At 58.8% G+C, this 24,263-nt stretch overlaps 3 protein-coding genes across 5 annotated transcripts in view; 1 reads left to right on the forward strand and 2 right to left on the reverse strand.

Annotated features, from left to right (window-relative positions):
* Nucleotides 1–13,921, forward strand: part of Nfic (nuclear factor I C) — a 32,233-nt gene extending 18,312 nt beyond the window's left edge. For 2 of the 3 annotated variants that reach the window (XM_087909325.1, XM_087909324.1), the window contains exons 3-10: nt 2,396–2,467; nt 4,098–4,172; nt 4,282–4,405; nt 5,272–5,396; nt 6,668–6,793; nt 7,726–7,910; nt 9,324–9,400; nt 11,754–13,921. In XM_087909325.1, the coding sequence (XP_087765451.1) occupies nt 2,396–2,467; nt 4,098–4,172; nt 4,282–4,405; nt 5,272–5,396; nt 6,668–6,793; nt 7,726–7,910; nt 9,324–9,374 (758 nt within the window). In that variant the 3' untranslated portion in view covers nt 9,375–9,400; nt 11,754–13,921. The remainder of the gene's footprint in view (nt 1–2,395; nt 2,468–4,097; nt 4,173–4,281; nt 4,406–5,271; nt 5,397–6,667; nt 6,794–7,725; nt 7,911–9,323; nt 9,401–11,753) is intronic. The other variant, XM_087909327.1, reaches the window with a different exon arrangement.
* Nucleotides 13,922–17,434: 3,513 nt separating this feature from the next.
* Nucleotides 17,435–19,973, reverse strand: Smim24 (small integral membrane protein 24). The gene is made up of 4 exons (XM_087909328.1): nt 19,877–19,973; nt 18,924–19,029; nt 18,660–18,722; nt 17,435–18,047 (listed from the first exon to the last, which is right to left on the reverse strand). The coding sequence occupies exons 1-4, from the start codon at nt 19,941–19,943 to the stop codon at nt 17,924–17,926; spliced, it is 360 nt and encodes a 119-aa protein (XP_087765454.1). The 5' UTR covers nt 19,944–19,973; the 3' UTR covers nt 17,435–17,923.
* A 1,471-nt stretch (nt 19,974–21,444) lies between these two features.
* Smim44 (small integral membrane protein 44) lies at nt 21,445–24,174 on the reverse strand. The gene is made up of 2 exons (XM_048428613.3): nt 22,693–24,174; nt 21,445–22,302 (listed from the first exon to the last, which is right to left on the reverse strand). The coding sequence occupies exons 1-2, from the start codon at nt 22,886–22,888 to the stop codon at nt 22,100–22,102; spliced, it is 399 nt and encodes a 132-aa protein (XP_048284570.1). The 5' UTR covers nt 22,889–24,174; the 3' UTR covers nt 21,445–22,099.
* Between the last annotated feature and the right edge of the window lie 89 nt (nt 24,175–24,263).

A 24,263-nucleotide genomic window follows, 5' to 3' on the forward strand; every position in this document is an offset into this window, starting at 1 on the left:
ACAGAAGCATCTGGAAGCCCAGGGAAATGGCCGCCCAGTCGATGATGTCACCAGCATGTGCCTCCTGGGCCACATGTACCAGGTGACCGAGCCCGATGTCCCCTCGGGGTCCCTGGGCTCCGTCACCAACCAGGGCAGCAGCCAGGGCAGCCCAGAGTGGCCCAGTGGGGTGGGGAGGACTCTCCAGAGGACTTGGCTGAGAGGACCGGTTGGCGCTGGTCCAGGCCGACTGGAGCTGGAAAGAGCAGGCCAGCCCAGGAGGTCACCCCACCCGGTTGCCGCCTCCTCGTCCCCAGGGCTCCCCGCGTGGCTGGTCCCCACTTTTATTTATGTAACAGTGGAGAGGCGGGAGTTTTAAGCACTGTCCGCCCCGTCTGCCTGTGGCAGGACCAGGGAAGTCCACCTTTAGTCTAGCCTCTGGTCTTCCTGCTGTGACTCCTGCCGATTGGCCGGAACCCGCTGGAACAAGGCTTCTGTTTACAGCAAGCGTCAGATGTGTGCAGAATGAACTGACACACATTCCCAGGCCAGGCTCGCACAGAAACCAGCAGTGGGTGGGCCCCGAATCCCGGACAGAGCAAGTTGGAACAGAACCGGATGTGTGTGGGAGGAGGAAGGGGATTTCCAGGCTTCCCGAGCCTGAATACAGGCATGCTGGGAAAAGGGAGCACCAGAGAGAGGCCGCTGCCCTGTGAAGGTCCAGGGCAGGACGGAGCCTGTGCCGCTCGGGGGAGGAGCCCTGGGGCTGCAGGGAGGACCAGATCTGGCTGGAGCAGAGGCGGGCTGACTCCTACTCACGGCTGCCTAGTACTCCTTGCAGCTTGGCCTCGCTCCGATTGGAAAAACTCAGTGCAGGACCGAGTCCCTATTTTTACACTCTAGGGACCTGTGGGGGAGTGGGGTGCTTGGTCACGTGACCATCCCTCTCCTGAGACCTTTAAAAAGAATGACCTCCTGCCATGCCTGTTCCCAAAGGTCCATCTGCCCGTCGCTGACGACCATTCCCCTGTCTCTCACCAGCATTCCTGGATACTGTAGAAGTCAGACCACAGGGAAACCATACTGAGTCTCCTGTGTCCTTCCCACCCTGTCCCTGTTTCTGAGGTGATGACTGCCCCATCACCCACACTCTATGTACAAACTGAGAAACTTGGGGGAGGTGACATCTGGGTCTGCAAAGGAGGACAGGTGGACCCAGGAAGTGAAGTGAGGGGCCAGCAGGTGATGCCAGAAAACACAGCTGCCAACCAGCGCAACTTTCCCTCTTACACAGCATAGCTATGGTTGTCTTTCTTATTGGGGCGTGGTCAGGGTGGAGCCCCGCCCAGAATCCCCAGTGAGGGCTGGGGGCGTGGTCAGGGCGGAGCCCCACCTAGAATCCCCAGTGAGGGCTGGGGGCGTGGTCAGGGTGGAGCCCCGCCTAGAATCCCAGTGAGGGGCTGGAGGCGTGGTCAGGGTGGAGCTCCACCCAGAATCCCCAGTGAGGGCTGGGGGCGTGGTCAGGGTGGAGCCCCGCCCAGAATCCCCCCAGTGGGGGCTGGGGGTGTGGTCAGGGGTAGAGCACTTTCCCAGGATGCATCCCACTGTGGTTCATCTCCAAAATTTTACAAGAGATGCTGCAGCTGGACTGGCCCATCTTGGGGATGACCCCTGACCTCCGATCCCACACTGACTGAGATGACCTTGGGACTCAGGGTCAGTGCTTCCTTAGGAAGAATCCTCCCTCCCTCGCCCATTCCTGAGGCCACCTGTTGGAGCCCTGGACCTGGGACCCTTCTCAAAAGCCTCCAGCCAGGCTGATGTGCTAATCCCCTCTGCCACAGGGAAAGTAAGGCCCAGCTCCTGGCCTTCCACCCTCTGTACTTTCCCTCTTTGGTCTCAGTGGTCAGCCGAGCTCAACACCTGGCAGGCCCCCAGTCTACCAGGGAGGGAATTATCTTTGGATAAAATGAAAAGAAAGTACAGGGGAGGAACTGGTAGCCAGGGCAACGTGTAACACTGGGGGCCCCAAGACCACCTCAGTTTCCCCATCTGAGGTAGCAGGGCTAGGATCTGAACCCCCAGATCTCTTACACCTTGGCATCAATCACTGCACCTGAGCAGATGTCACTGTCATGTTGTACGGTCCGTACCACTACGTGTACTACGCCTGTAGATTGACACACAGAGGCAGAGACGCAGGTCATCCTTGAAACAAGAACACCCCCTTTAGTGTGTACCAGGGTAGCCACGCCCCTGCCAAACCCACCAGAAACCACCCCCCTGCCATCAGGAACTCCTGAAGCTCTCCTGCTCAGAGCAGCTGCAAGCATAGCAAGTTGTTTACAGGAAATTCAGGGTCTGGGGCCACAGCCCCCAACACAAGGTCACAAACTGTCCTCTCTTCTCTTTGCAGATGCAGAACAGAGCAGCAGCCCCCGGACTGGAGTGGGCTCTGACCAGGAGGACAGCAAGCCCATCACTCTGGGTGAGTCCTTGGCAAGCTGAGGCAGGAGGATTATGACTTCAAGGGTAGCCTGAGCTAAGTAATGAGTGTCTGTGAATAGTCAGCAGAACTGGAGCCTAGAATCCCCAGTGAGGGGCTGGGAGCATGGTTAGGGTGGAGCCCCACCTAGAACCCCCCAGTGAGGGAATGGGGGCGTGGTCAGGGTGGAGCCCTGCCTAGAATCCCAGTGAGGGGTGGGGCGTGGTCAGGGTGGAGCCTTGCCTATCAGGTTGGAGCCCTGCCTAGAATCCCAGTGAGGGGCTGGAGGCGTGGTCAGGGTGGAGCCCCACCTAGAATCCCCAGTGAGGGGTTGGGAGCATGGTCAGGGTGGAGCCCCGCCTAGAATCCCAGTGAGGGGCTGGGGGCGTGGTCAGGATGGAGCCCCGCCTAGAATCCTCCAGTGAGGGGCTGGGGGCGTGGTCAGGGTGGAGGCTTGCCTATCAGGTTGGAGCCCTGCCTAGAATCCCCAGTGAGGGGCTGGGGGCGTGGTCAGGGCAGAGCCCCACCTAGAATCCCCCAGTGAGGGGTGGGGTATTGTCAGGGTGGAGCCCTGCCTGGGTGAAAGGCTCAGTGCTGTCTCCCATGGGGCCTTTTTGGGGCCCCAACACCTCCTCGTGGACTGCCATCTTCCTCTTCCTCGTCTTTGGGCAGCCCTTTGCCTACATCAGGGTCCTTTGTTGCCATCACAGATTGTGCCTGGGGGTGGGGTGTGGAGGGGGGGCAGGAAAAGAGAGAAACGCCCATGTGGCAGCCTCCGTGAAGGAGAGGAACAGGCCTGAGCTGGGCAGCTGCTCCATGCCACGAGGCTCGTGACCAGGTCCATGACCCCAGACCTCCCCAGCCTCTTCCCGCTTCTTCCCTTCCAGCCAGAAGTAGGAGGAGGGTGGGGTCCCAGGAGGATCCCAGTCCTCGGGACTCCCCTGCCTCCGGACATGGACCCTGGTGGCCTCTATACAAACAGGAAACTCCCGGGGGAGGAACAGGAGGCTGCAGCCACCATGTGGGTCAGCAGGAAACGGTTGGGCGGGCCACTTCCCGTGGACACCGCAGGGCCAGCCCTGAGCCACATGGCCACTGCTCAGTGAGTGTGACTGTGCCGCCCCCTGGGGGCCGGTCCCACTACTACTCCACCCTGGGTTCTTCCTGCTGCAGTCATTGACGGGGATGTGAGTGTGTGTATTTGCTGTGGTTGGTGTAGCCTTAGCCTGCACCTGCCCTCACCGCAGCAAAGCCCACCGTGTAGGTCCAGAACCTTCCATCCCACCCAGTCTCAGTCCACAGGCTCCTCCCGCTCCCACCCTGTGTCGGTCAGGCAGTTCATGGTTGAACAGTAGTCTACCGCGGCTGCGTCAGAGTGTGCAAGCCAAGGTGGTGTAGACAGGGCCCGGCAGGCAACACACTTGCCACCATCATGGGGATCCGAGTTCGAATCCCGAGTATCCATGTGACAGCCAAGCACCTGTAACCCCAGCCCAGGAGTAGGGTGTGAGTCACATAACCCTTAGGACTCAGACAGGGGCAGAGGCTCGTCACAGGCCGGTGTGGGCATCACCCTGGCTGCAGGTATGAAGGAAGGAGGTGGCTGCTGACCTCTGGCCCCTGTCTGTTCCAGACACCACGGACTTCCAGGAGAGCTTCGTCACATCTGGCGTGTTCAGCGTCACGGAGCTGATCCAGGTTTCCCGGAGTGAGTGTCTCCGTCCTGGGGGGGGGGGGAGGGGAGGGGATGAGGGCGTCTCTGCGGGAGGGTGGTCATGTGAGGAGCACGCCCACCTGACCTGTGCTGTCCTCTCTAGCACCTGTAGTGACGGGAACCGGACCCAACTTCTCCCTGGGAGAGCTGCAAGGCCACCTGGCCTACGACCTGAACCCGGCTGGCGCCGGCATGAGGAGGACTCTCCCCAGCACATCCTCCAGTGGGTAGGTGCCAGGGTCGCCGCTGGCGCATCAGCATTTCAGCCCCTTTTCCCCCCTGCAGCAGCAGGCACACGGTTCTCACCCCCTTTTTACCCCCCTGCAGCAGGCCCACGGTTCTCAGCCCCCTTCCCCCTGCAGCAGGCACACGGTTCTCAGCCCCCTTCTCCCCTGCAGCAGGAGGCCCACGGTTCTCAGCCCCCTGCCCCCCCCCCCGCAGCAGCAGGCACACGGTTCTCAGCCCCCTGCTCCCCTGCCCCCCGGTAGCAGGCCCACAGTTCTCAGCCCCCTGTCCCCCGGCAGCAGGCCCACAGTTCTCAGCCCTGCCCCCCTGCAACAGGGCCACGGTTCTCAGCCCCCTGCCCCCCGGCAGCAGGCACACGGTTCTCAGCCCCCTTCCCCCCTGCAGCAGCAGGCACACGGTTCTCAGCCCCCTTCCCCCCTGCAGCAGCAGGCACACGGTTCTCAGCCCCCTTCCCCCCTGCAGCAGCAGGCACACGGTTCACTCGCAGTAATCGTTTGCACTATACACGTGCACTCATCTTCAGAAGCCTAGTTCCAGTACCCTGGGCCGCAAAGGCCAGCCTGATGCCCGACAAATTCTTCCAGAGATCATGGGACATTGAGCTGATCACGTAGTGTGCCTCTGTTTTCCCCATCTGTAAACCGAGTATTAGCCCTGGGTTTTAGAGCAAAGACTCTGGTGTCCTGTCCACCTCTGCCTCGGGAGTCCCAACCAATTGACCGGCTGCAGTTCCCTTGATGTTTCCTGATAACACTCCTACAAACCGGAAGTTAACCAGTCTTCATCTCCATGGTAACCAACCTGCATCCTGCATCTCTCCCCCCCTCCCCCATCCTCGTTCGCGTAGGAGCAAGCGGCACAAGTCGGGCTCCATGGAGGAGGATGTGGACACGAGCCCCGGCGGCGACTACTACACCTCGCCCAGCTCGCCCACGAGTAGCAACCGCAACTGGACAGAGGACATGGAAGGAGGTAGGGCCTGGCTGTGTGGGTGCAGAGGCAGTGAGGACTACCAATCCCGGGCGGGCTCTGCGCTCTCACCCGGGGCAGGAGCTAGGCTAAAAGTGCAGGGCCTCTTGGGAGTTGTAGTCCGGCAGTATGTTCCCGTCGCCTAGACTAGATTTCTAACGGGAGCTGTGCAAGTGCTATGTATAAGAAAGAAAGCAGCGCGGGTTGCAGGGCCTCTTGGGAGTTGTAGTCCGGCAGTATGTTCCCGTCGCCTAGACTAGATTTCTAACGGGAGCTGTGCAAGTGCTATGTATAAGAAAGAAAGCAGCCCGGGTTGCAGGGCCTCCTGGGAGGGGGTTGTGAGCGAACGTTCTGTAGTCAGGTCCCGAGACAGCGTGTTCCTGCCGCTCTTTGATTCCTTGATTCCGTTGCCGGAATCTCTGTGCCTCCCGGGAGTCGCTGCCGACGACTTCTTCCCCCTTGGAGGCTCTTGTAGACCCATCGGAGATGAAACGACCCCGGTGTGCGCCGTGTGACCTCAACCAGTCTCTGGTCTCTGATAGTGTTGGAGGTGCTGGCTTCCCAGAACTACCCCAGGCCAGGCTGTAGCTCGGGGAAACTGAGGCCCGTGGCGGGGCGGGGGCTCTGGGGACCTGGCCTGGCACTGGCAGGTCCTGCGGCTGGGGACAGACATGCCATGCTAATCAGCTTAGTGTCCTTAATGAGCCGGTAATTGGGGACAGTCTAGACAGGAAGGGAGGTGAGCCGATACCATCCCGGGGGACCCTGGGTAAAATATCTGACCTGGGCGGTTGGAGGGGACAGTGGGGGCAGGGGCCCTCCCGCGCTGGAAGATGCAGCGGGGCACTTTGGCCACACTCGGTGCTAATTCTTGAGACTCTGATGTCATCCCCTCCAGCCTGCTTTCTGCGTGCTGCCTGTCCCCTACCACCACTCTGACTGAAGGGGTGGCAAGCCCAGGGTGGTGACAGCATAGACAGTAGTTGGTACCCCAGCACTTGGGAGGCTGAGGCTGGAGGATTGCTATGAGTTGGAACAGGTTACAAGCACCTGACCTCTGTGGTCAGGACCAGGATCCCTAGGGAATAAGAAAAGTCTCCGAGGACAGAGGAGACCCCTCCCTAAAGATGCCTGTCAGGGCCTGAGTTCGTGGCTGTGGACTGTTTCACTGTGCTCTCTCCTGAACCCCCACCCACCCACTGGGCTTTTGTGGGGGGGTGACATTACTCGCTACCCCTTGGAGACCGAGACTCTGGTCCTCCCCCCACCCACAGGCATCTCATCGCCGGTGAAGAAGACCGAGATGGACAAATCTCCGTTCAACAGCCCATCCCCCCAGGACTCCCCCCGACTCTCCAGCTTCACGCAGCACCACAGGCCTGTCATTGCGGTGCACAGCGGTGAGTGTCATTCAGGCTAGGGCACATGGCCGCCAGCAGCGTGGCCACGCAAGCTCTGCCGGCTTTCTAGCCTTTGGTCCTATTACTGTAACCTCCCAGCCAGGAAGAAAAAATTAGTATGGTGTGGTGGAGATGGCCTGAACTGGGGTGGGCGGGCTGTAGGGAGCATCCCCTGTCACCTGTAGAGCCACCTGCTAGGTCAGGAGTCAGCTGACGGTGGCCCTCCCCCTGCTCGTTCCTATGTATAAAGTTTTATGGACACCTGGCCCCAAGCAGCCTCTTATGTAACTCTACCTGTTTGCCCACCATATTGATAAAGCCACACTTCCATCTGCGGGAAGACACACGCGTGGCCATCCGCCTGGGGCCAGGATGGGGTGACCACCAGAGAGAGGGGACTTGGCCTTGTCACAGGAAAGAGGCCCTGACACCTCGCCGTGTGAGGGGCTGTGGGAGACCCAGACGCCCAGTGTGGGCACTGTGACAGGAAGTGTCTAGAACTAGGGGGCTCAAGATAGGAAGTGGAATTATGGGGGTGTGGAAGGGGCAGGGTGGTCGTCATAGCATAGCTAGGAAGATAGCAGGGTTTATAACCTGAACACTTGGTTTGAAGGGTCTCACTTGGTAGCCCAGGCTGGTCTTGAACTCACAGCAGCCCTCCTGCCTCAGCCTCCTGTGGTTCTGTGTGCTGGCCAGCGCACTGCCTGCTGCACCGGCGACCCATGTTATCCTCTCTTTGTGTCTTTTTTTACATTTTACTGCCTGGTTCTCTGTGGTAAGCGATTTTAGGACAGAGGCTCCACTCACCTGTCATGTGCTCAGCTGGGGACCACGGTGGTGTCCCTTCAAGAGCTGAAGTTCAACCCAGACTGGGCATCATGAGGGTTTGGGGTCCCATTGACCCCGTAACCACCCTGCACCTCTGTCCACAGGGATCGCACGGAGTCCCCACCCATCCTCAGCCCTGCACTTCCCCGCGACATCCATCCTACCGCAGCCGGCCTCCTCCTACTTCCCCCACACGGCCATCCGGTACCCACCACACCTCAACCCCCAGGACCCTCTCAAAGATCTGGTGTCCCTGGCCTGCGACCCGGCCACTCAGCAGCCTGGACCGGTGAGTGGCCAGTGTGGCCTCGGCTCACACATCCTCAGGGTTGACATACCCCCTCTGCTGTCGTTGGAGGTACAGTAGAGCCTGGGGGGGGCAGCAGTGGAGCCCAGGGGGGCAGCAGCCATCACCTCATACAGCCTGATGTCTACAGGGGTTCCGGGCACTGAACCCCAATCCCACAGGCTCGTAAAATCTAAGCCCAAAGGACATCAGCGTTGGTTTGTGCAAAACACAAAACATGTCAGAGATTCAGATCATTTGGGAGGCTGAGGCAGGAGGATTGCTTTAAGTCTGAGGCCACTCTGGGCTGTGCAGTGACAGAAAGAGCACGTGGGACTTGGGGCTCTCGGATTTGAGAATAGATGGGTGCGAGGTGCCACTGACTGAAAGGGTCTGTGGGTGCAGGTGCCGCAGGGGCACACCTGAGCAGGTGTACCCAGCATGTCCCAAATGCCACCTGACTTTGGCGCCTGCAGCCTCCCAGACCTAATGTTCCCAGCACCCATAAGTTACCACATTGGCTGTGGTGCAAAAGCACCTTTCCAAACAGCTCACATCCTGCGTGACCTTGGGCAAATGTCTCTCCCTCTCTGTACCTTAGTTTATATATCTGTAACAAGTCAATCTGTGGAAATCTCCCCCAGTGAGGGGCTGGAAGCGTGGTCAGGGTGGAGCCCCGCCTAGAATCCCCATTGAGGGGCTGAGGGCGTGGTCGGGGTGGACCTCTGCCTGGTGTACAGCAGGATGCAGTGCCGCTGTCCCCCCCCCCAGGTTTTATTGCTAGCCACTCTGCCGTTCCTACTTTCCCAGCTCCTCATCCTTTTCTGCTCCTGGTCGCTGTGACTCTTTCGTCCCTGGGCACCGAGGTTGTGTCCCCAGATAAGATGTGGCCGAGACAGATATGAGAAGCAGGGCGTGGAGGCACAGGACTTTCATCCTGACACACAGAGGGCTGAGGCCAGAGGATGACTGTAGGTTCAGGTCTAGTCTGGGCTTCAGAGAGATTCTGCCTCAGAAAAGAACACCACAGCCAACTAGATGATAAATAGATCTGTGCAGACGCTCCACCCACCCTACACTCTCTACGAGGGGAATCAATAAATAAAGCGTCCTTAATAATTGATGGCGCCCTACGTGGGACACCGCCAGCCTGGTCGCGACTAGTCCTGAATTATGCACGGCGGCCTTTGATTATTAATATTTTATTTGCTGCCCCAGCCCAAGGCTGATACCTCACCTTCCCTACCACATAGGATCCAGCCAGGATGCCCAGGACCCCAGGGTTACACCCTTGGGAGAGCCATGAGGGCTACGACTGGGTGCAAAGGGAAGGCTGTGTGACCCCCGGGCAGCAGACACCCTTTCTGGTCCCGGTGCCCTAGTGCTAACGGGCTCTGGTCTCTCTCCTCCCCACAGCCTGCTCTCCGCCCGGCACGTCCCCTGCAAACCGTCCCTTTGTGGGATTAGGACGGAGGGATCCTCTTGCGGGACAGGTAGGGGCCGAGAGGCCGGCTGGGGGGTGGGGGGCGGGGCAGAGGGGCCGGCCGGGGGGTCAGGGACAGTCGGCCTGCTGGCCATAGCCCCCAGGGACACACCCAAGCCAGCCTCTCGCTCCTGACCCAGGCCTTGAGCCCACCCTGTGGGTGTGAGGTCTCCCTCCGCCCTGTCCGCCTTCAGGACCGCCGAGGCAGAGCACCCAGGGCCGCAGGGCACATAGTTGGGGAACCCGAGGCTCAGAGAGGAGAGACAAACAGCCCAGGGTCACACAGCTCGCTGCAGGTCGGGACAGCCCCAGCTGCGGCCCCTATCCCAGTTCTCCAAGCTAGAGATTTCAGAGTGGGAGGCAAAGGTAGGAAGTTTAGGATGCAAGAAGAGGCTCAGAGAGGGCAGGCAAGTTGTCTATGGTTGCACAGCGGCGGGAAGTCATCTCCATCCTCGTGTTGCTCCACAGCTGCCTTGACACCCTCTCTAGCTGTCCAGGTCCCTATCGGTGGCTCAGGGAGTCCCGAGTGTGACTGCAAGAGACTGGACAGCCCCAGCTGTGTCATTCGTTCTGAACCTGCCCCTTCCTCCGGCCTCAGCCATCTCCCGGCAGCTCCCAGAACCACCCCCACATCTATCTCTGTGCTAGCTCAGTGGGTCATCGGCCCAGCCACCTGGCCACACAGGCCATGGCCTCTGTCTCGCTCCTCCATGGGTCCAGAATGCACTCTGACAGATTGATGGCTCCCTCTGCCTTTTCCTGTGGGGCAGGGCAGGCAGGGCCAAGGTGGTTGGCCACTGCTGGCTGAAGAAGGAGCACAGTGACCCAGTGACCAGGCCTGGCCCCTAGAGGACGCGGCCACACTATGTGGGCTAGACAAGGGCGATCAGGCTTAGCAGAATGCAGGCCTCACTCCAGGCACTCTAGCAAGCCAAGGAAGGCTGTGAGGGGGAGGAACTTCCTGACAAGATCCGTACCCCCACCAGGGAAATCAGGAGGTTTCAGGGCTCCCCCCCTCCCCCGTCCAGGCCCCTGCCTCAGCTCTGGGCCTCAGCTCATCCGGCCCAGTCAGCACTTCCAGGCTGTCTACATTGTTATTCCTGGCTCAGCTTCCTTGGCAGCCTGGCTCCCTCCCTGCCCCCCCCCCCACATCTGCACACCGAGACCATGGTCGTCCTCCCTACCCCAGGCCCCTTCATATCTGAGCACACAAATAACTAAGGGGCTGAGGCTCTGGCTGCCTCCCACTGCCTCGGTCTCCCGCTCTGCCGGCTTGGCAGACTGGGGGTCCCTAGGGAGGCGGAGGCGGAGGCCGTGGTCCAGCACCAGACCAGGGTCACACCCCAGCCCGTCTGGTTGCCAACGGAAACCAGACATGAAGTAAGGGACACAGGAGCCTGAACTTGGCTGGGCGAGGCTGAGAGAGGCACTGCCCCTCAGGCCACCCTGCCCCGCCTCCTCGCAGGCAGCCCCTTCCCCGTGCTCTCAGGCCCCAGGCTGGGACACCCCCCCCCTCTTGCTGTGGTGATTGGGAGGACTTTGCCACAGGCTAGCCCTGATTTTCACGATAGTGTTCACTGATAGCCCAAGGACCTTGGAGGGGACAGAAAGAAAATCTGAAGCCAGACCAGTCTAAGCTTGTACTTGTCTACCCTCTGGGCAGCTTCATGGCTGCTGAGGTGCAGGGGCATGACTGCTGAAAAGCCAAGCCCAGTGTGGTGGTGCAGGCCATCCTCCTGGCACTAGGGAAACTGAGGCAGGAGGACCATCTCTCTACCCAAGACCATCCTGGGTACACAGTGAGTTCTAGGCTAGCCTAGCCTAATACTGAGCCATAGAGGGAGCCACCCATAGGTGCCCTTTCGCAGGCTCCACAGTGTGTGGGGGGGTCGAATTAGCAAAGCAAACAGGAGTGTCTCGGCCACCCACACACTTAATGTGGCCATACGGAGTCTCTGACATCGCACGGGACATCCTTAGGCCAAGTCCCTGCAGGAGACTTACTTATGTGAAGTCCCTGATAGCATGTGGGTGTATTTACACCGAGTATCTGATGTCACCAGGATAGAGACCCGAGTCCCTGATGTTGCGTAGGGTGTATTTATGCTGAGTCCTGTCATCACGGGCGAACTTACACCGAGTTCCTGAAATCACACATCACAGGGACATGTGCTGAGTCCCTGGCCAGCGGTTGTAGCTACCTCTGAAAGGGGTGGTCAGGTGCAGGTGGAGGCCATAGGCCAGCGTCACACTTGGTATTATGGTCTGCATTCAGGGGCCCGGAGTGCAGTGGGGGGGTGGAAGGAGACAGCCTGCTCCTGACGCCCCGTTTCTCTCTCTCCCTGTCTCCGCGGACCACACAGTCCTGGTACCTGGGATAGCGGAGTTGGCCCTCCCACGCCTCCATTGCCGGGGGAGTCCCGGAGGTGATGGCCCCCGCCTGCATTTTCAGTGGAAACTTAGAACGAGCGAGAAGCTCCCTGCCGACTCCCAGCGCGACGGAAAAGACAGACACACAGGAGGAGAAAAGGACAAAAGACAAACAGGAAAAAAAAAGAAAGAACCTTCCCAACCAAGATGACAAAAGGTGGGAGCTGCGGGTCTCTGTGGCACCTGCTGCTGATGGACGGTCGCCTGCTGCCCTTCTGCGCCTGAGGACCCTGCCATCACCCCCAGACCAGACGAGCCTGGCCTGGCACCCACGCCCAGCATCAACAGATGGACAGCGTGTCCGGGGTGGGCCACCCAGCCAGGCCACCTCTCCCCAGACCCCTGCCGCCAGCCACCAGCGCCAGCCTCGGGGACCACCGCTGGTGGTCCCCACCGACGGTGTTTGCCAAAGACAGGGTGCTGGAGGCAGTGCTGGCAGAGGAGTTGGACGCGAGCCCCGGCGCGGGCAGCAGAGGCCTGGAGAGCACACGGAGCCGCCCAGCATTGGCCCTGCTGGGGACAGACGTGCCACAGGTACTTTGGGACCCCCGGGAGGGTCCTGCGCCAGCCTCCGCCTCAGCCCTCTGGTCCCCTCTCCTTGCGGACCTCGTTTGGAAGGACACATCTCTATGCAATTTGTGCCCCAGCCCCACCCCGGCATGAGAGGCCTCGCAGCTCCCCACCCCCGGCCTCCTCCTCTCATACATGGGAAGTATCAGCACTTTGAGAAACAGAGGTGGGGGAGCAGGGTCCCCCACGCTGAGGCCCCCGGAGGCGGGAGGTGCCACTAAGTGCCTAACCCCTCCGCCCACCCGCCGACCCCCTCATCCATCAGGGACACAGAGTGGCCGGGGCACCTCCACCCTCGCCCCCCTACCCCAGCTCCTCATCGCCGCCGAACCCTCCAAGCTAGAGAGATGGGACCCCCAGGGGTAGAGCTGGGTGTCCCCAAACCCAGGCTGGGGCCGTGTGCTGTCCCCCTACACTTCTGCCAGTGCCTTACTTCCTGGAGACCCACCCTGGGGTGCCCCACTGCAGGGGATGCCCCCTTTGCACTTTGACCCCCTGATGACATGGGGCCCGGCACAGGGACCAAGAAGGCTGGTGGAAGTGCACTCGGACCCGGGTGGGAGGGCTCTGCGAGTGATGGGGAGACTGGGTGGCGGTTCCCCATCTGCTGCGGACTTCACTGACCTATCGAAAGAACACTAAACCGGGGGCACAAGGTGCGTGCCCCAGACCCCCGCTCTGTAGCTCCCATCCACACCCACCTGGGTCCCCCATCTCCGGTGGACCACCCTGGGAGGGGAGGTGGGGATTTTTAGGGTCATTGAACCCACAAAGGCTCCTCTTCCCCAACCCCCCATCTTGGCCTCGTCACGCCTGTGTCCCTCCCCTGCCTATGGAGGCCGCAAGCCATCACCCCAGCAGAGCCCCAGGGCCAGGCCTCATCCACCCACTGTTCTCCCGGGCTCGGGGCGAGGCCACTTGAACGTACCAAGCCCCCCCGCCCCAAGACATTTCCCCAACCTTTGAGGCCTCGAACCCCCACCCACCTGTCTGTCTGTCCTCAAGAACCCTCTAGCAGGGGGGACCATTGGGGACATTACGGGGCGGGGGTCACTGTCCAGATGTGGGGCTCGGGCCAGTGGGTGTGGGGCAGACTATACCAGGGTGGACCTGGTAGGTCCCCTCTGACCCCCCCAAGCCAGCCAGCCAGGTCCCCCAGGGGTCAGGACAAAACCAACTATTTACGTAACTGCATGGTGCTTAAGGCCCCCCGCGACACCCGAGAGTCCCCCGGGGCTGCTGCGTGCATGACAGCTCCACCCGGTCTGCCCCACCCACCCGAGCCCCTCACCGCCTCTACTAAAAAAGGAAAAAAAAGGATACACAAATATATATATATATATATATATATCCTTACCAAAAAAAATACATTATTTCCGAATTTGCACGAACTTTTTACCACAACATGTGCCTTGCTCTCCCGAGGACAAGTATTAACTTTTAAATAATATCCGCGCACACAGACGCATGCCCTGCACGCATAGTTACAAACAGACAAGCGACTACATGAAATAAAAAATAAAATCCAAAAGGGTGGTATTTCTATTTGTAAAAGAAATCAAAAGAAGAAAGAAAAACAATTTTATAAAAGAGAGAGAAAAAAAAGGCTAGGTGTGGTGGGACACACCTGTGATCCCAGCTCTTGGGAAGCTGAGGCAGGAGGATGGCTGTGGGCTTCAGGTCCAGCCTATGCTACAGAGTGAGATGCTGCCTCAAGAAAAAGAAAGGAAGGAAGGAAAGAACCAAAAAATACAAACAAACAAAAAACAATACTATTAAGGAAGTCACAATATTGGTCATGGTTTGCAACCCCGCCCCCCCCCCAGCCCTGTCCTTGCCCTCGTTCTGCGCATTGGGGGAAGGGACTCCCTGGTGCTCCTTCCCTGCCGCCCCAGCCCTGAGGGGGCCCAGAGTCCCCTACCTGGGGATGAGACTCTCAGGCCCTTCCCCACCAACCCTCCCACCCCAGGGATAATGGGGAGTTGGGGGGAGTGGGGGTGGCGTCCCGTCTTCCAGCCAACCCACCAAGCTGAGTATATGCAATATCTGTCTGTCTGTCTTTGCGTCCAGCTCAGCTGTGGGGCGTCCAGGTACGGGCAGCGGGGACACAGCGGTCTCCGTCCTGCCACTGGGCAGGCCGATGTCACGTCCGTGATTTCAGTTTTTCTTTCTCTTTTCCTTTTTGGTTTTGTTGTTTGTGGTTACCTTTGGGTTCTTGATTGTTTTTCTGTCTTCTGTTTACTCTTAAACTTCACCAAAGCTGAGACAATAGCCAGGGGCTAGCAGGGCAAACAGGGGTCCCAGCTCTAAGCCATCCCCCTGCCTCTGCCTCCCCATCAGGCAGCGGGAGACCCCAGCCCACCTCACCGCCCACCCTGGCCTGGGCAGGGTCTGTCTGTCAGTTAACCCTGTGGCTGGCTTCTGGCTTTTAATTTTGTCCTTCCTCCACCCCCCCAGAAAGTAGGAAATCCACGGGATGACGGGAAGAGACGGTGCCATCACCCCTAGGGAACCATCAACACGAGGGGCAGTGGATGAGGCACTGGATGGAATGTACCTGGTGGCAGGTGGGGGGGACTGCTCAGTACCCCCATTTCTCGGAAGATCTCCAATTCCCACCCAGGTACCTGGGCCCCCACACTGGTCCTCAGATGGTGACTTTAGGTAGGACAGAGCATTAGGAATTTTGGCTTTTTTCTGTGTGTAAAACTAACATTTTCAAACCTGTCCCCTCCTCAGGGCACCAGCCCTTGTCATCCCCAAACCCAGCATCATACCACTTGGGGTCTAGCCTGTGACCCTAGAAGACATCTGGGGTCCTGAGCCCCCAAGTCTTGAGTTTGATAATCAGGAATGTCCGTTGTGTGGGGACTGACATCAGGAGGGTGAGCTCCTCTCAGTTCCCCTCAAAGACAGAGCCAGGGTCACCTCACTCCCTTCAGGGCCTTCTGTGTGTCCCCAGGCAAGACACCCCAGGCCACTAGCAAATGTCCTGGCCAGTGGGCAGGTCAGCCTTCACCGCCACCTGGCCTGAACAGGCCAACGCTGCCTATGTACATAGACAGCTAACCAGCTCCTCCCATGCTGAGTTGCTCCGATGGTCCCGATGGTCCCTTCTCCTCCTGGACGCTGGCTGCCAGGTTCAGCCACTTATTCTCCCCACTGACTGTTTTGTTTTCTTGAGACAGGAGGGTCTATCCAGGTAGCCCAGGTTGGCCTCCAACTCATGGCAATCCTCCTGCCTCCATTTCCCAGTTGTTCTGATGACAGGTGTGCACCGCCATTCCTGATTTCCCGCCCCCGCCCCTCAGGCCTCAGATCCCACTTGTCAGTGACTGTCCTCTCCCTTCCATCCATCTGTCCGGTCCGACAGGCACCAGTCCACCCACCACAGGGCTGAGGTGGGTGGACTCACAGCAAGTCCCCGGTCTTGTAGCCATGATACCAAACCGTCATTTCCCGATCAGTGCCTCATACGTCTGATGGTGCAGTGTTGGGGTCCTCCCGTGCCTCCCCTCAGTCCCCACTCCTGGAGAGGACTCAGCAGGTGTGCTGGGAGGGAGGAAGGCATGTACCCCCAAGCCACCACCCCTCCCCAAGCACCCAGCCTTGCTACCCCAGCTTAGAGGACCCAGTTGGATACCCCCAAAACCTCACAACCCATCCAACCTCAGATCCCAGCCAGGCAGCCACGTCCCCACAGAAAGAATTCCCTTTGAGTCTGAGGTTCCCAATGTGAGCACCCCCATGTCCCCTGCAGCGCCTGCATCTGGACAAGCATTGGGTTTGAAGGATTAGACAGGCCAGAGCGCATGGCACGCACAGGTTGCAGCAGGGAGCATGGGGGCTGTTTCTCTCTCTTAACTTTCTCTTTCCCCTGTCCCCCCTTGTTTTCTGAGTGGTAAGACTGGCCATTTCATTTTCCTGCCGAGATCTTTTGGTTTTATTTTGAGATTTTTGTTTCCTTTCAATCATTTTTTATTTTACCCCTGGGCTGTTGCATCTCTGACCTTCAGCTTTTCATAAATGCGCCTGCGTGGCCTGTGGCGCCCTCTCCACTGTCCTCCACAAGCAAGTGGGAGTCCGGATGGGGAGCAGAGGGCACCCAGCCCAGCTTCCGCCATTGCCCGTGCCCACAGCAGACTCCAATCATAGCCTCATATATTACAAACTCATTTTGGTTTCTGGTTTTTTGTTTTGTTCTGTGGATGCACCTAAGCACCATTGTCTGCCTGCTGTTCTGTTTCTCCCTATGCAAAACAAGAAAAAAGAAAAAAAAAAGAAAAAAAAAGAAAGAAAAAGAAAAAAGTGAAGGGGGGGTCCATAAAAGATTCAATAAAAGCCAAAAAAAAAAAGAAAAGAAAGAAAAAATGTAAAAAAAAAATTAAACAAGCTTAAGCTTCAACTGTCTCAAACTGTCTCGGGTCTTCCTTTCCGTGTGTTCACCAGGGCTCTGGGGGGATCAGGAGGAGATGGGGTTTACCCCAGGCCCACACCCTGTACACAGGCTGTGCCTTCTGCCCACGGCACGGGACTGTGCTCACAAGTCCAGGCCCACTATGTAGCCTCTTTCCTCCCCCCTGCACCTCCCACTGGGGGATCTGCTCACCCAAACGCAGGCTTCTAATTCCCCAGGTGTCCAGCTTCACCATAGCCTGAGGAACTGTGGTGGCTCAGGCTGGTCAGAGGCAGCAGGGTCAGGAGTTCAAGGTCATCTCTTTGACTTCATGGAGAATTTGAGGCCAACCTGGGCTACATGGGGCCTTGTCTCAAAGAACCCAATCCCTGTACCTAAAGCGAAGAGCTGGGGTCCTCTGTGACCTCCTAGTTCCGTGGGAGGCTAGAGAGAAAGTGTCCCAGGACTCTGCCTCCTGGTCACTGCTGAACAAGGCACCTTCCCAGGGCCACACAGCATAGCGGAGTCCAGGTGAGTCTGAAAGCTTCACAAGAACCAACTAGGTGCCTCAGCTGACAGACAGTCCAGCTAGGCCCAGCTCCCTGCTCTGGGCTCTGGCCTCCTAAGCCTACACAAAGGGACCAGCAAGAACAGTAGGGTCTTTATTAAGTGAAGGGGCTGGAAGGAAGTATCCCCCGAAAACAGCCACCCCTGATCACATGAAGCAAAAGACCCCTCAGAAAACTGTCCTCAGCAAGAACCAGATGACCATGGGAGAATAGTCCAAAGAAGAGAGACCCTGGCTGAGAAAGTGCGGGCCACGGGGCTTCCACTAGAGGGCGCAAGGCCGTCCAGGAGCTGCGCAGGGGCTCAGGGGCTCAGGGCCATCGGAAAAGAGGAAGGGTACAGTCGGGCGATGCTTGCCTAGGGGGCTGGCGTAGCTGTGGCAGAGGATGGCTGGGGGCTGGAGAGCAGAGGAGAGGGAGAGGGCACAGGCTGACGGTGAGGGCGTGCATGGGGATGGGCGACACATGGACACATGGCAGGCAGAGCTGGCTTCCTTATTTGAAGACAGTTTTGAGATCCAGGCGATACTAGGCTGTGGTATGAAGAGGCTCCCCCAGGCTGCAGGAGGCTTCACAAGGCTGTTTTCTTGCTTCTCTCGTCACTGGAGGATTCCTTCTCCTCCAGCTCCAAGCCCGCGTTGCTGTGACCATCCTTCTTGTCCACCTTCTTTTTCTGCTTCTTCTTGTCCTTTTTACTGTGGGGTTCAGGGACCACAATGAGAGCCTGGCACTGCTCATGGAGTTCAAGGGTCCCACACAGTCTCTGGGGTTGCAGTGGCCTCAGGGTAACCCATCAGGAAAGGAAACATGAACTTCGTGGAGAGAGATGGGTGAATGGATGGGTGGATGGGTGGGTGGGTGGGTGGATGGATGGATGGGTGGGTGGATGGATGGATGGATGGGTGGGTGGATGGATGATGGATGGGTGGGTGGATGGATGGGTGGATGGATGCGTGATTCAGTGCATGAGTTGATGGTTTGTTGGAAAGGTGTGTGTTTGGGTAAATGGTTGAAGTGATGGAAATTGTGCAGAAGAAATCGTGTTGTACAGTGAGCACGCAGACATGTGCTTGGCGCTGGTCTGGGCACAGGGCCCCTGTAAGCCTCTCACCCCTCCCTTCCCCAGAAGTCACTCAGGATCACAGGGCTCATCTGCCTGTTCCAGCTCTTTGCCCTGCTCCTCTTCCTCCCCTGCATCCAGAGCTTGCATTAGGGAGTCCTGTACAGGAGTCGACTTGCTTGGCACTATTCCTGCCCCAGTTGACCTCCCAATACTGTCTGGCTAAGTGTGGTCACCCACAGGGTACCTTGGCTCCGTGTACTCGTTCTCACTGGGCTCCATTCTGACTCTCACCTCTTCATCATCTGGCCTGCACACATAAAAAGACAGGTTTATGTGAAAGCTGTAGGCTGTTCTTTGCCTCTGTGTACCCTCCTCAAGTCATGAACTTCATAAACCAGGAGGGAGGAACAGAGGGTGGGAAGCAAGGCAACCTCTAGGCTGGCCTGGGAGGGACCAAGAGGGTTCAGAGACCACCAGAGGTGCTGGGTGGGCAGAATTCAGTTCTCACCTGGGTTTAGAGCACCAGACACGGTTGACCAGCATGAGGACGAAGACTATGAACAGGAAGCCTACAACTGCGGCCAGGCCCACCAGCCAGGGCTTCAGGCGGCGCTCTGTGGTTGTGGAGAGGGGAAGGGGTCAGCAAGAGAAAGGTGGGGGTCTGTGGAAGAGGAGGGAGTGGCCTGTGGGAGAGGAGGGGCATTGGGAGAGGAGGGAGTGGCCTGTGGGAGTGGAGGGAGTGGCCTGTGGGAGAGGAGGGAGGGGCCTGTGAGAGAGGAGGGCGTGGCCTGTGGGAGTGGAGGGAGTGGCCTGTGGGAGAGGAGGGAGGGGCCTGTGAGAGAGGAGGGCGTGGCCTGTGGGAGTGGAGGGAGTGGCCTGTGGGAGAGGAGGGGCATTGGGAGAGGAGGGAGGGGCCTGTGAGAGAGGAGGGCGTGGCCTGTGGGAGAGGAGGGGCATTGGGAGAGGAGGGAGGGGCCTGTGGGAGAGGAGAGAGGGGCCCATGGGAGAGAAGGGACCTGTGGGAGTGGAGGGAGGGGCCTGTGGAAGAGGAGGGGCCTGTGGGAGTGGGAAAGCCTTAATGGAAGGATCAATTCCTAGAGGGCAGGGCTTAGAAAAGTCCGGAAGAATGGGCACCAACAGCTCTCAAGGACCTCGGAGGCGGGGCTATTAAGGAAGGCGGGGCTTCTCCCGCAGGGAAAGAGAGGGCTTCTGGAGGATGGGGCTCTTAGAGAAATGACTCAGGCGCCCTCATAGCAAGGACCAGCTTGCAAAGTACCGTGGCCTCAGCTTGGGGCTCTCAGAGAGGAGATAAGGGTACTGGAGCATGGGCCCTGGGGAGCACCCATCTCCCTTCTCTTCTTCCTATGCCCTCTCTGTGCCTCAGTTTCTCCTAGAGGAGAACCCAGCCCCAACCCTAGTTCCCAATCACCTCCCAGGGAGTGCTCAGCACCCCAATCCTACCCTGCTGGGCCTCGGCGGGCGCCAGGAGCAGTGCGGTCAGGAGGAGTAGCCTGCCCAAGGTGTCCATGGCCAACGCTGCGGACAGGTCGGCGTCCAGCTGCGGTGTGAACGGCCAGAGGCCCGGGTGGGGTTAAGACAGGGCGGGTGAGGGCGGGGAAGGAGGGGGCGGAGAACCTGCCGCCTGTGGCCTGGCCTCCTGTAACTGGCTGTGGGCCTCAGGCCCCCAGGCCCTGGAGGGCAGAGTCTGAGGCTGGTTTAATATTAACCTGGACTGTCCCTCCCCCCCCCCTCGGCCCCGCACCTCCCATCCTGCCCTGGAGACGGCAGCCCTGCACCGTGCGACAGGTCCCCAGCATCCCCTGACAGAGGTCAGGCCGCATCAACACTATCTCCCACGCTCTCACAAGTGCATACAACCGGGTGTGGCAGTCAGGTTTGTGGCTGGAAAAGCTTTGCAGTTCTGGACCTGGCAAATCTGCGCAGCAGGATCGCTAGCTCGGTTAGAAGCAGGCGTCTAGGTCGATGTACCCATGCTCCTCTCCTGCCCTCAACCTTAGGCCTCAAGCTGATCAGATAGTGAACCCCACCTGGGCAAAGGGGCACCCCACCCAGGAGCGGCACAGGGCAGCCACAGCCTGGGCACGTGAAAAAAGATTCTAAAGAAACAGAGCTGGGGTGCCCTATCTGTCATCCCCGGACACGGGAACCCTGTGGCAGGAGGATGGCTAGTTCCAGGGCAAAGCGTTCTCCCAGAAAGCACTAGGCCCTGGGTTCCATCCCCAGTGCCCCAGAACCCAGGAGAGGTGGCATAGGTCTTCCAGCCCACCACTCAGAGGTGGGGCCATGGGATCAGGACTTCAAGGGTCATCCTCAGCTACATACCAAATGTGAGGGTCATCCTCAGCTACATACCAAGTGTGAGGCTGGCCTCACACCATCTGGGGGAAAATTGTTTTTTGTAACAGGGTTTCTCTGTGTAGACCAGGCTGTCCTGGAACTTCCTCTGTAGACCAGGCAAGCCTCAAACTCCCGATCCACCTGGCTCTACCTCCCGAGTGCTGGGATTAAGGATAGCTACCATCACCAGCTTGAAACATTTTTTAGAAAACTTCTAAACCAAAAGATTTAAAACTGTTGTGAGAGCATTTATAGAGCACCCTCTGTATACCCAGTGTCAGACAGAATCAAGGATTGTTGGGATAAATACCGGGCACAACCAGAAAAGACCTACTTCAACCAGCCAGGTACTAAACTCCTACTGTATGCCCGGCATGTGCTAAGAGGGCTCAGTCCAGATAGTTCATCAGGAGCCCAGACTGATGAGCTCCTTTTGCTCCGTAGGCCAGGCTGGCCTAGAACTCGCCATCCTGCCCCATAATCCTCCTGAGTGCTAAGGATGACAAGCCACAAATGCCTAACTCCACCGTGCTGTGTGGCAAGCTTCCTGAGACATCAGCCCAGACAGTTCTCAGTAACCTGCCTCAGTTTCCTGTCTCTGCTGGGAGAGTGACATGGGAATGTTTGGGACCAGATGGAGAGAGGAAGGTGGCGCTGCAGAGTTGGAACACTTTTATTTTTTTAAAGATTTATTTATTTATTTATTTATTTATTTATTATGTATACAGTGTTCTGCCTGCCTTTATGCCTGGAGGCCAGAAGAGGGTGCTGGATCTCATTACAGATGGCTGTGAACCACCATGTGGTTGCTGGGAACTGAACTCAGGACCTCTGGAAGAAAAGCCAGTGCTCTTAATCTCTGAGCCATCTCTCCAGCCTTTGTCACACTTTTAATTTGTATCTAAATTCAGCCTCGCTTTCTCCCCTTAACAGACACTGCTGATGCAGAAGGAGCCAGAATTATTCATAACGAATTAAAATTATCAGTGCCTGCAGCTGGCCCAGAGTGTATGAGGCCCTGGGCTCCATTTCCAGCAGCACAGAAACCAGGTGTGGTGGCCTGTCATCCCTGCCCTCGGGAGGACCATGAGTTCAAGGTCATCCTCTGCTACCCCTCACGTTCAAGGCTAGCTTGGGCTACTCAAAGTCTTAATAAGGTGGGGTTTGTGTCTGCAATCCCAGTACTCAAGCTGAGGTAGGGGGATTCTGAGCTTCAGGCCAGCCTGTGTCATATAACAGACACAGGTGGCCCAGCTGAGGTGGTGGGGGCACAGTGAGCATAAGAACGGCCAGGCCGGCCAGCCTCGCAGGTGCTGTCCCTCCTGGTCAGTCCAGCCTCCAAAAATCACCTTGCATGGGCGGGTCCCGGAAAGCGATGGAGGGGTGGCGAGGAGCCCGGGTGGGGTCCTCCTCCCCGCGCCAGGTCAGGGCCAGCTGAAGGTCCAGCTCTTCCAGGTCTTCCGCGGCCAAGCTGGCCGGGAGCTCCCGTGGGCCTTCCTCCTGGTCTGGCTTAGGGCCAAAGGCCCAGTCTGCAGTGAGGAGAAAAGCGAGGGCGTGGCTTGTCCCGCCCACCCTCCTTACCAGGCCTCGCCCCTCTGGTCCAGTTCCGCCCACCAGGGCCACGCCCACTTTCCCCGAACCAGTCCCGCCCATCTAGGGCCCCGCCCCTTTCTGGTCTAGCCCCGCCTCTCCCTGGTCAGGCTCCGCCCACCATCCCTGGCTCGACCCCATCCCTGGCTCAGCCCAGGCCCAGCTCCGCTCTTCACAAGGCCCGGCCCCACCCACCCCTGTTCCTGCCCCTTTCTGGCTCGGTCCCGCCCCCTCCCACTCCGGGCTCACCCCAGGCCCAGACCAAACCTGGTTCCCACGCCATCTGCGACCCCGCCCAGGCTATATTCGCGGCGGGTAGCATGGCTCACCGGCCAAGTCGTGAGCGAGGTCTTTGATGAGGTGGCCCACGATGGCGTAGGCCACGGCCACCACCAGGACGGCGGCCATCAGCAGGTACAGGGCATAGCGAGGCAGGCGGATGGCGTCCAGCGGAGGCGGCCGGTACTCCTCGTACATGGCCGGGGCCGGACTCCAGGCCCGTGCCTCGCTCGCCGACCCCGCCATGGCTGGCGACACCCTCCACCAGAGCCCGGAGCAGGAGATTAGGGGATAAGCTGCAAAGGATTAGGACGGCTGCTCCCATCTGTGGGTCCCCTCCCTCGATGGCTGTCATGGTTGTGACGCCGATTCGCCCACGCGAGGACCGTGCAAAGCCCGGGGCAGCTGTGGGGCGGAGGGACAGGGTCTCCCGGGGACCCTGGGTGGCAGCGGGCAGCGTGGACTCTCATGCGCGCCCTCTGGTGGCCACGGTGGGGAGGACAGATGTAGGGTGGGTCCCCAAGTGAGCGGAGCCCTAGGGGGTCCGCAAGTGACAGAGACACCCGGGTTCAGATCCGAGTTCTGAGAGCTGCTACATGCTGTGGCTGTCCCAGGCTCTGGTAGGGGCCATTTCCCTGGGACGAGGGGTTCGTGTTACCCCATGTGTCACTCTCCGGCTTCAAGGTGTCAGTAACCCCGTAAAATCCCAGAAACTGGCTGCGAGGGACACAAGACGCTGGGTTTTGTGGTGTGTAGATGAGCTTCATGCCTCTCCACCCCCAGCGGAAGACTGGAGGAGAGGGACCTGTGAGGAGAACCAGGGATGTGCAGGGCGTAGAGGGGGCCATGTGAGGGTGGTGCTCCCAGAGGGACATCCTGTAGACTTGGTTCCCAGGAGGCTGCCCATGGGCAGGATGGATGGAGGCTTGAGGAGTCTGGGCTGAGTGACCAATGAAGTGGAGAACGACCTGGCAGCCTCTCTGTGATATGAGGACCGGAGCGAGGGCCACCATCTGTGATCCTGGCATCCAGGAGACTGAGGCAGGAAGATTGTCATGAATTCAAGCTCATTGCACCCCGACTCAAAAAAAAAAAAAAGTTGCACACGATAGCGTATGGCGCCCATCACGGCACTGGTGGAGGCAGGGAGAACAGGGGCCACCCTGGACCACACCGGACACAGCCAGGAAAAGAACCAGCAGAGCAACGAGGGCTCAGGCGTTACAGCGCCAGCGGCTCTTGCAAAGCGACCACATCTAAAGAACACACACAGGACGAGGGCTAGCCCAGGCTAAAGCGCTCATCCCACAATCATGAGGACCACACTGCTGAGACAGGAGCATGACCAGTGCCGGGGGCTGACCCACACATCTGTCTACATTTGTACATAAATGGCACAGCCTCAGTCTCCCTTGGGGGCAAAGGCTGAGCCCTGAATTCCAGTGCAGGCACCCTGGCCATGTCCTCTTCCTGGGGAAGGGGGTCGGTCACTGGAGCAAGGCAAGCCTGTCCAGTGACTTGGACAGGGGGTACCCCAGAGAACACGAAATTGTGGGGCCAAAATGGGAATCCATAGCACAGGCTCCTAGCTGTACCTCTGTGTCCCCAAAAGCCAGACATA

This window comes from Myodes glareolus, chromosome 8 (genome assembly GCF_982192425.1).
Source record: "Myodes glareolus chromosome 8, mMyoGla1.1, whole genome shotgun sequence".
Lineage (NCBI taxonomy): Eukaryota > Metazoa > Chordata > Mammalia > Rodentia > Cricetidae > Myodes > Myodes glareolus.